Source organism: Papaver somniferum, chromosome 1 (assembly GCF_003573695.1).
Source record: "Papaver somniferum cultivar HN1 chromosome 1, ASM357369v1, whole genome shotgun sequence".
Taxonomy (NCBI): Eukaryota; Viridiplantae; Streptophyta; class Magnoliopsida; order Ranunculales; family Papaveraceae; genus Papaver; species Papaver somniferum.
In genome coordinates, this window is record NC_039358.1 from 35,871,531 (window position 1) to 35,883,365 (window position 11,835).

General features: G+C 32.8%; 1 protein-coding gene across 2 annotated transcripts; it reads left to right on the plus strand.

Annotated features, from left to right (window-relative positions):
- On the plus strand, positions 1 to 9,871 carry LOC113283186 (ABC transporter G family member 11-like). Of its 2 annotated transcripts, XM_026532371.1 has the most exons (8): positions 1 to 754; positions 7,452 to 7,531; positions 7,657 to 8,121; positions 8,221 to 8,307; positions 8,403 to 8,531; positions 8,579 to 8,803; positions 8,904 to 8,990; positions 9,101 to 9,871. In XM_026532371.1, exons 1-8 carry the CDS (start codon positions 265 to 267, stop codon positions 9,713 to 9,715), a joined length of 2,178 nt encoding a protein of 725 aa, XP_026388156.1. In that variant the 5' UTR covers positions 1 to 264; the 3' UTR covers positions 9,716 to 9,871. The 2 variants fall into 2 exon arrangements, with proteins under 2 accessions (XP_026388156.1, XP_026388149.1); XM_026532364.1 differs by lacking the exon at positions 8,579 to 8,803.
- Positions 9,872 to 11,835: the final 1,964 nt, after the last annotated feature.

Genomic DNA, 11,835 nt, shown 5'->3' on the forward strand with positions numbered 1-11,835 from the left:
AAGAAAGAAGAAAAGAACGGAACTTTAGCATTAAACTGGCCTCATGATCGGCATGCGTCCAAAAATATACTAACCTTGATTGAGAGAGTAGCAGTTGGTCGATCGCATTACCTACGTACTCGGCAGGAATTCTTTATATATTAAGCATGGCCCTCTTCTCTCGCAAGATTAGCAGTATATCTTCAATCCTCTCCATCTCTGAACATTTTCACTTGAAATCAAAAACCTCTTCTTGGTTTGATATCTTAAGGAAGTTTTGCGGATATGGCTTCATCATCACCATCTAGTAACCTAAGATGGACTCCCACTGCAAGCCCAATTAGTTCACCAGTACCACCACCACTTCTTAGTAAGGAAAAAAGTAGCTTTGCTTGTCATGATCAAATAGAAGATGAACCATTTATGAGTCCTGCCCACCAGCAACAGCAGCAACAACAGCTAGATCAATATGTTGATGAACCTGTGGAAAACGATATAGTTGTTAATTCGTTCAGAGTTAGTGGCCATCAATCCAGCAAGAAAAAAAAATCAGAAGAAAAAAAGAATTCATTTGTAATAGAGATGGAACAGAAATCTAAAGGTAGTGTTGTGTTGACATGGGAAGATTTATGCGTTCGTGTGCCTTCGTCGAGTACTAAGGGCAAGGATAAAGCTATTCTTGAAGGGCTAAACGGGTATGCTCAACCTGGTGAGGTTTTAGCAATTATGGGTCCTTCTGGTTCTGGAAAGTCAACTCTTATTGATGCATTAGCAGGTACAATCGAAACTCTATAAATTAGTGTGTTTGGGACCAACAAAATTTATTAATGGAGCAAAATTATTAGTTTAACCAGTTGAAATTTAGTTTTTATAAATCCAGTTGGGATTAGAAAATTGCAATATTATGTTGATGGAGTTTTTTAATTGTAATTAGGCAGATTTTTACATGTCTAAGTTTTTACATGAAAGTTATATTATATCGCCACATATATAGGTGTTCAATGATTATTAATCCAAATTAGGAAGCTTGGGTTCACCAGAAATCCATCACTTAAATGGTTAAAAGAATCCGAAAGAGTAGATGAATTCGTTGATCGGATTCAATCTGATAAAATGAGAAATCTTGAGTTTTATTATTAATATCACTTAAAGATAAGTTTCACTTGAAGATCAGTTTCAATCTGATAACAAACTGTATTTTATATACCATCTCATTGAAAAATTCTTTAACTTATCAATATTAGAGCAAACATTAAATAATTATTTGATTTTAGTTTAGTTTTTAATTTAAAAATTGCACAAATCTACAACAAAAATTGGTTATGGAAAATTAAATTCAAATTTTTATTAGTAAATATAATATTAAAAATTTAATAATATGTCTGTTTTTATCATTTACTATAAAAATTATAGTTAAACATGATATTAACCAAGCACAAGTTCATTTTATTTTTAATCGGTTTTTAATCTTAGTTTATATTCTCAACTTTGTTTCTTTTTTTTTTTTTGCACAACATAGCATAGCAATCCGCTGCACAAACGACTTTTATGTAACTCATAGCGATACCAAGCTAAGCCTAATATACCCACTATTTTGTCCACTAACAAATTAGTTACAAAAATTATCGTTACCGTTGTGTTCGGGTTATTAAGTTACCATTATTTCTGGTTAAATATGGTTGTTTTCTTATTGTCTTTCAAACACGATTCAAATAAAATCCATTTATAAATTTCTATAAATCTTCGGATATATAAGATTTCCACTAACACGTAAAGGGATACATCATAAAACAAAAAGTATGCTTTATGATTTCCATTAATTTTGTTTTCATTAATATGGACAATTACTACACCAACCTCTTTGATGTGCACTATCGAATATGATGGAGACATTTCAACCTTCTTTGAAGATGTTCTTCACTGAATGCTTTTAGCAAACATGAAATGAGTAGGTTACCAAGCACACCATACTATTTTTGATATCAACCTATGCAAGACATACCTTGTGTAGTCTAATACAGACGAGTAATGTCATGAAGATTACTTAAAAAATATATATACTTGACATATAGAGTAAGTTCGAATCTGAACCAAACTATGGGATCAAACCAAGTATTGGATTAACGTACAAGTGTATTTACTTTAATTATAAAGACAAATCAGTATCATGCAGAAGTAAACTATGGGACCTAATATTCTCAAAATTAAGTTGTTATATATACAACTACTACAACTTCGTATAGTTGAGACCAAGTAAACTAACTCCAAGTTACTCAGTTCCGTCAGTATCCATGTGCCAACAACCAATCTGGTCTATGCATGGGAAATCCTAAGATAGAGTCCACTATCTTAAGTCATTTCGCCTGTCTTGAAGACTTCGGCAACTCAACTCCTTTGGGTCGTAATTCAAAACAATATATGACTAACCTGTTTCAGTAACCTCTCTATCAATCCCCAAGATCAACAAGTAATCAGAGATGTAGTCGGATATAAAAGTTTTTTAGTTTAATCAATAAAGAATCCTTTGTCTGGTTAGATCAACTAAGATTAAGATTACAGATATAATCATTCTTAGTTTGCAACTATCCAAGTCGCTCTCAAAGATAAACACAAAGATAGATTACTGATATATACAAGTTGTAAAAGTCTATACGAGATAAACAAGCTTGTGGATCCCTTTCAATAAAGCGTGCACGAAGTTATCACCAAGATCACAATACCAAAAACAAATCTTCTAGTCATCAATCTTTGGTCTTCAAAAGTACTTGCACACACAACTTGATTCCACTAATGATTGATCACGCGCCGAACGGAGTCTGTTAAAATTGGATTATTAGAAAATATATCTTCTAATCTTGAATCAAAAGATCAGATCTGAAATCGTTGATACTTGAAATAATTCGAGTGACCTTATATCAGAAGAAAATGATCACAAAATAAACAAACTAGATCTATCAAGATTCAACTTTGCCTTTAGTCAATCAAATCAATAATCAAAATATAAAATAACAATATGATTATTGGTTCCCACCAACGGTACTACTAGTGCTTCTTTGATCCCACATAAGTCTTTAGACAAAGCACACATAATAGATTTCACCTAATTAGGATACTCTCCTCTCGAACGAATATTACAAGAATACTCCAGTATGCTTCCCACACAAATGGTTAGTTTAGTGTGTCCAAGGGATAAACTTGTAACAGTTACGAACTTTACTATTTATAATGACCAGGGTAGTTATGACAACAAGGAATTACCAAATCCTAAAATACTAAAGATATGCAACAAATGTTTATTTTCGGTTTTGTTAATATTCCAACTGTAATCCAACTTATATACCAACATATCCTTTGGATGACAAAAAATATTATCTAGCATACAACGTATACTTTACTAATATTGCTACAAGATATATATTTATCTACAAGAGTATTTTCAGGATCTCACCTTGAGTATCAAGGAAAATACTTGAACATTAAGTAATGACAGTTTAGCAAATATCCAAATACTATGTCGACATCTTATGAGCTTTCCATATTAACCCAACACATTTTCGTATCTATGCAAACCCTAAAATAATAAACAAGATGAAAATGTTCATATTGGTTAACCAAAGCGATCCTGCTAGGGATCCATGAGATCTCTCCTAGTAGTGATCCTTAGTAAGGGATTGGTCCTACTAGAGATCCTTAAGATCGATCCTGATAAAGTTCTTTGTTTAAGGGATCGAACCCAGAAATAAATCCTTAAGTATATATATTTCCTTGAACTCATGTAATTAAGCATAGTCTTCGAGGTATGAGATCGACGCGAAATTTCAACATACTATGTAACAACAATTTATCAATTAGTTTTATGAAGAATTCATGAAGTCCAAATAGCTAAATTACACTTCGTCATCCAATATATCAAAGTTATGTAAAATGATTAGTATATATGCTTCCTTGGCACTTTGATCATAATGAAATGATCAAATCACCAATACTAGAGATTCGTAAATATACTCAGTATATTATGTTTTCTATCTAAACGACTTGAAAGAAACAAAGATCGAAATGGAACGACTCAAGTCTGCGTTACTAACCTTGAACAGAAGGATGATATGTTTATTGATGTCGATACATCTTCAGGTTCTTCGGAGTAACATGAGCAAGTCTCAAATTTCTAATGTTCCTAGTTTAATCTAACGAAGTTGACTTTAGTAATCTAATCAAGCATCTTCGAGTTTCGGAGTTAAAATATGACAACTAAACTTGACATATCAACGTTTGGTGGGTTCAACCGAGCAATGATCTAACTGAGATGACGAGGGTACCAAGTACACCATAATATTTTTGATATCAACTTATAAGCCTAATATCTTGAGTGATTTAATATAGATATATATTGCCAAGCAGATAGCAAACCACAAGGTATACACTTGGTATACAATACAAGTCTGAAACCGAACCTTAAACTATAGGGATCAACCCAAGTGTTGGATTAACATACAATGTATTTACTTTTAACTATAACTAAAACAATAATTTTAATTGAGGAAAGTAAAAGGAAAGACGCAAAAATATTTTGTTAACGAGGAAACCTCAAATGCAGAAAAACCCCGGGAACTAGTCCAGTTTTAAATACTCTCAGAACTAAGACGCTACACAAATATCACTACCACTTTGTATAGTTGAGACCAAGTAAACTACCCTTAGTTACCTAGTTTCCTCAGTATCCCTGCGCCTACAACCAATCTGGCCCATATCAAACCTAAGATATAGTCCACAATCTTAAGTTGCTTCAGCCGCTGTAACGACTTCTAGCACTCAACTCCTTTGGATCATCTTCCAAGCAAAAAATGACTAATATGTTTGGTAACCACTCTTCTCATCTCAAGAAGTTAATTAGAGATATTCTAGTGGAGCTTGAAAAAGGCTTTTCTGTTTAAATCAATAAATTACTTTGTCGGGTTATATCTTCCAAGATCAAGATTAAACAAGTTAACCAAGTATAGTCAAACAGAACTATGAGATTCGGATACTGAAGAGTACTACCAAATGATAGCTTGCTTATCTAAATACGACTAGCAATAACAAGTCTATCAAAGATAAACCAAACCTAGTCGGATCCAAGACGATCAAGTTTGTGCACGAAGCAAATCACAAAGATACAAAACTAATAAGATAAAATCTTCTTGTCTTCAAATCAAAGTCTTCTTTGGTACCTGCAATATAACAAACTTGATTCCAACTTATTATCGATCGTACACAAAACGGAGTCTGTTAACAATGGATGGTCACAAGTCAACATTAGATCTAAAATTAAATATGAACTGCCGCTAATATCTTGATATAGTTTGAGTGACCTTATGTCAGAAGAGAAGGCTCTCAAGAATAATCAAACTAGGTGCAATCAAAAGATAACAACCGTTAGTCAATCAAATCAATAATCGAAAACTAAAATAACAATGCAATTTTAGTTTGCCACCAGTGGTACTATCTAGATGGTTCTTGATCCCAAAGAAGTCTTTAAACTAGCGAACGTAAGAGATTTCTCCTAATTAGGTTACTCTCCTCTCGAAGATAGTATTAAAAATAATATTATTAGTCGGCTACATCAGTGACTACGAAACGAAGTTTCTACCTAAAGATAAGTTTCTATGAATAAAAACTTGATTATTTATAGACCAAGCTAGTTTGGACACTAACGAATTTCCATAACCGAAAATATTATCAAGATATGCAATAAAGCACCTAATAAATTCGGCTTTGTCTAATTCCAACCAATATCCAACTGTATAACCGAAATCCCTCTTGGAAAATTCAATATTAGCTAGCACTCAACTAATATATCTTTCCATAGATATATTTTGCTTACTGGAAAAACAAAACATCTACATTCTAAAATCTCAAAAAGATTCCAAATATTTCGGTTTGGGATCTCACCATGGTTTCCCGAGATATGTTTTGCTTGCTGGTAAGACAAAACATATACATTCGAAAATCTCCAAAATATTCGCCAACATTTCGGTTTGGGATATCACTTTGAGTATCAAGGAATATCTTTGAACAATAAATAACTAAGTTCATCACATGTTCAAATTACTCATTATGTCGATATCTTGAACTTTGTTATTTTACAAACCCAATTTCCAAAATCACACAAACCGTAAAGTGTACGTGACTAAACAAATCGGTTTTGCATATTGGGAACGGTTCTACCATGACTCCCAATATAGGTAGGGATCGGTTCTACTTTGACTGCCAATATAGGTAAGGATAGATTCTATCTTGACTCTTAACATAAGTTAGGACCGGTTCTACCTTGATTCCCTATATAGGCTAGGATCGGTCAAACCTTAGATAATTAAAACCGGACCATCAATCCTATTGATTTCTTTTAACTACGGAACAAGTTCGTAAGTCTACATCCCTAAAATCATGTAGTTAAATATAGTTTTCTGGGCATGAAATCAATAAGTTCACTACAGAATTCACACTTCATAATATAACATACCAATATAAAGCATTCACAACTATTAATATATTCTTCCTTGACACTTTAATCATACTAAAATGTCAAGTCTCTAATACTAGAGTTTCATATATATAACTTCGATCATGCTAGAGTTTCAATCAGAAACGACTTGAAGGAAACAATATAGAAATAGAAACAAGTCAAGTCATGTATTACTAACCTCAAGTGGAAGGATGATATCTTCCTTGATATCGATACGTCTTCGGATTATTTAGATCTTCATAGTAATACTTGTACGTATCAACATTTCTATACTCCATAGTCTAATCTAACGAATTTGACTCTAGTAATCTAATCAAGCGACTTATAAGTGTTGATACTAAAATATGACAACCAACATTGACATACCAACGCTTGGCGGGATCAACCGAGCAGTGCTCTAACACTAATAAAATAAACAACTATCATATTTGTAATAATTGGTGGAACAATTAAAAACAATAGACCTATCACTGTTTATTTGATTTTTATATTGTTTAGATCGTTGTTCATATGATATAATTGATATTTTTCACATACTTCTTTTGTACTGTGTTTTCTGTGTTTTTCTTGAAAGAAATTGGTGATGGTTGCGATTATCATAAATTGCAACTAAATGCTGCAAGTGAAATTGTCATTATCATACACATAAAAATTGAATATTGCATGTGAAAACTTCAATTTCACCTTGAAGTTTTTTCTTTTTTTTTTTTGCCTATGTAAGTTTTGAATGAAAACTTCTTTTTTCACTTAAACTTCGAGTGAATTTTTTTTATCACCTTCATTTAAAATGAAAATTTTATTTTCAGCTAATAACTTATGTTATGAAGAGAGAATAAAAATTATTTTAGGGAACTCCAATTGAAATACGGCATTATTACTATTCTAATTATTCTAAGCAGGTAAAAAAAAACTATTCTTGTTTTAAAAATGACACAACATGAATCGAAAGAGACAACTTGATTAAATGCAGGGAGATTATCCTCAAACACAAGTCAGTCGGGTATGATAAAAGTAAATGGTCGAAAACAAAGGCTTTCTTTTGGAACGTCGGTAAGAACCATCAGTCTTGATTCAGATCGCATTCTTATCTCTTGGCTGAAATTTTATGTACACGTACGTAGAGTTCCAAATGATTAAATGATTCACTTTAACAATCACATTTTTTAATTTAATAGGCTTATGTAACTCAAGATAATACGTTAACGACGACATTGACGGTTAAAGAAGCCGTGCACTACTCTGCTTTGCTTCAACTACCTGACTCTATGACAACATCGGAAAAGAAAGAAAGAGCAGATACAACAATAAAAGAGATGGGATTGCATGAAGCTAGGAACACACGAATAGGAGGGTGGAACATTGTAGGGATAAGTGGTGGACAAAAGCGAAGAGTAAGCATTTGTATAGAGATTTTAACACGTCCAGAACTTCTATTTTTAGATGAACCTACAAGCGGTCTCGATAGTGCAGCATCTTACCATGTAATGAATAGAATTGTGAAGCTTTCAAGACAATATAACTTGACTGTTATTGCATCTGTCCATCAACCGAGTAGTGAAGTCTTCGATCTTTTTCATAATCTTTGCTTACTTTCTTCTGGTAGAACAATTTACTTTGGTCCTACTTATGCCGCGAATGAGGTAACCAAATCAAGACTCATTTTATATATCCACAAATTTCGTTCTTATTATCCCAAATGTAATCTGATTTGTACTTATGTTTCATTTTGGTCGGCCTAGTTTTTTGCGTTGAATGGATTCCCTTGCCCAACTATGAGAAACCCATCAGATCATTACCTGAGAACTATCAACAAAGACTTCGATCAAGTAAGAATTTTTTAATGTTATGTTTTCATGCATCCCAATAAAATCCTCCGCATCTAATAAAAAACTAAAATTTATGTAACTATATTCTTTTTCAGGACATCGAACAAGGTTATGGTGGCAAAGCAACAACAACTGAGGAAGCAATTAATACGCTTGTTGAGTCGTATAAGTCCTCACCAATATTCCAACAGGTTAAAACACAAGTATCGACCCTATGCAAAAGGGTAATAACATAGTAACTAAATAACCCATATTTGTGGATGATATATAGGATCCTTTTACTTACAAAACATCTATCTTACCGGAAGGAAGTATCTTAGAAAAAGGAAGTCAATCTAGCTTCTTAACACAATCATTCGTTCTTACAAGAAGGTCTTTCGTGAACATGTACCGCGACTTAGGCTACTACTGGTTGAGATTAGGAATTTACATTGCATTGTGTATATGTGTTGGAACAATTTTTTTCAAAATTGGTAGCAGTTTTCGTTCAATTCAGGTAAAGAGCCAGAAATTTTTTTCTCAATTATCCGTTATCTTTAAACTGATTCTTCAAAAATGAACCTCACATCAACTGGCCTGGGTTCTAAACTTTGCAGGCTAGAGGTTCAGTTCTTATGTTTGTAGTTTCATTCTTAACTTTCATGGCGATTGGGGGATTCCCTTCTTTCGTAGAGGACATGAAGGTATGATTATATGTGTGTGTATGTGCATTCCGGAAGATTACTTATAAAACATATTTTGTTTATAGTTATGATACTAATTTTCACTTTTCTTTTCGTCTCTTCAAATTCAGATCTTCGGACGAGAAAGATTAAATGGGCACTACGGTGTCGCGGCATTTGTTGTGGGAAATACACTGTCTTCAATTCCATACTTGCTTATGATCTCAGTAATACCAGGAGCCTTAGCTTATTACCTAGTTGGTCTCCACAAAGGATATGAACATTTTCTCTTCTTTGTTTTACTACTTTTTGTATGTATGGTGTTAGTAGAGAGCTTAATGATGATTGTTGCAAGTGTAGTACCCGATTTTCTTATGGGTATAATTACCGGAGCTGGAATTCAAGGTGTGATGATGTTAAATGCTGGGTTCTTTAGAGTACCAAATGATCTTCCAGACCCATTTTGGAGATACCCAATGTACTACATTGCATTTCACAGGTATGCAGTCGAAGGGTTCTACAAGAATGAGTTCCAAGGACTTCAATTCCCCAATAATCAAATAGGAGGATCATTGACTATCAGTGGCGAAGAGGTTTTGAAAAATATTTGGCAAATTCCAACATGCTACTCAAAATGGCTTGATCTTGTTGTTCTATTTGGTATGGTTGTTTTATATAGACTAATATTTTTTAGCATTATCAAGTTGTCTGAAAAGATGAAATCCCCAAGTTGTCTGAAAAGTTGAAATCCAATGTAAGAAATGGCAGTGTTCCAAATGTATTACTTTGTAATGTATATGGCATTATTTGAGTGTTTCCGTTTTTATAGTCAATGTAGCCATGAAATGCTAATTAAACATACATGGAGCTATTAGCAGAAAATCTGTTTACTATTATTACTATACCCCGAATTGTTTCAAATTGTATCTCCACATTTCTGGTTTTTATAATTAGTAAATCTTTTGAAAAATGTTAGAATTAAAAAACAATAGTAGTGCGCACAACTTTTCTCTTGGCGAAGTAAAAACATAATATTTATAAGCTAAAACGCAAACGATACATCTTTTAAAGAAAAAGTTCCAAGCTATTCATGCACCATCTTTACTCACAAGAAATTTACAAAATTTCTAAAGATAAAAAATAGTTAGCGATTGAAATATTGCAGACTTACAAGCTTTAGTAGAGCATCCCAACTGATTATGCCAAACTGAATAGGTTATTATTTGACATAATAATATTCACACTATTCAAAATTTCATAAATAACAAAACATACATTTTACTCTGACATTACTCGCAATATACTGACCAGAGCTGATGCGACCTTCCATGTTTGACTGCATAAATAGAGTTCATTTATGGGATCCAAACTTTTATTAGAAGCTAACAATCTCAATCTATCATCATCCATCGTTCTCTGCAAAACACACATCTTCGCAATACACAATTTCTTTGTTTTAATCGAAAGAGAAGATATGCTAGAATGAAACTGATTTTGATCAATAAGTTAGCATCATATAATGAAGTTGTGATACAACAGAGATTGCTCAAATATGTACACGTGGAGGTAAGTTTCTCAGTAGATGCAATGGAAAAGGATGGGAACATAAAGCCAGACCTTGTGAAGAAAGAATAGTGGAGAGTAAAAACAAAATTAAATTAATTAAAGAGCCGGAAAAGAAAATATTTACATCAACAAACTCATGTAAAGCATTCATCCGAAAAAAATTCAGGAGCTTTTAAGTATATTCCTTGTTTCAGTTTCTTCTTACACAAAACAGGATGAAAACCATCTGATTGAGGAGAATGAATATCTTCTACCACCATGTTCTCAAATATCGACAATGATGAAAAAGTTGGATAGTCATCATATTTATTATCATATGTATACATGGCTAGCATATTAAATCTATTCGTACCAGCATTAGAAACCATGTTTAACTTCTGAGAGGAGATTCGTTCTGCGTTTCTTATTTTTTGTGAATAAATCTCACCTTCCTCATCAGATAAATCTGCCCAACAAGTTCCTTTCAAAGATCCAGGAATCACAATATTATCAACAATACTACATGTAGGTTTAGTAGTAATAGGATATCTTCATTTAGGAACCTTTGTCACTAATTATTGAATGGCTTGATTAGCTTCTTGAAGAGATATTTGTTCAACAAATGCAAGTTGAGCGCTGCCAACATTAAGTATTCCTGTTGTAACTGTAGTTTCACCTCTTGGAGAAGCAGGAGAGAACACTGTGTTTGCTTATCAGGAACAAATGAAGTGATATCAATAACATTAGAGGTTACCTAAACTTCAATGTTAATTAGATATCTATCGTCAACTACATGCGAAATGCTTGTCTCATTTTTGTTGGATATGTCATCGACAATTACTTACGTAGGAACGTCTTTCCCTTTTAGTATTTGGGGTCTTTGTATAATCAACAGAATTACCATCTAATGGTGGTTGATGTTGTTTAGAAACATAAATTAGTTTATTTTTGGATCAACTGTCTTGACATTAGCCGAGGAGGTGTTTCCAATTATCCTTTTACATTCATCTAGTTCATATCTCATATGTCACCAATATGCTTGACTTGAAAATCAATAACGCAGCAAAAATTGTGGCCAGGGAGGGAGGTACAATTATATAAAGTGGGAGATAACACTATTGTTAAAAGATTTAGAAGTTTTTCAACAAAATGTACCACGCAAATTGTAAAATGTTTCAGTTAATTACCAACTTTATGATATTTTTTAATTAGTAAGCATATATATTACTCATTATCTAATTAGGATCAGTGCTAAGGTTAAAAAGAATACCTCCAAGTTGGAAGAACCCTAAGCTAATTTAATCAATTTAAAGATTATTTA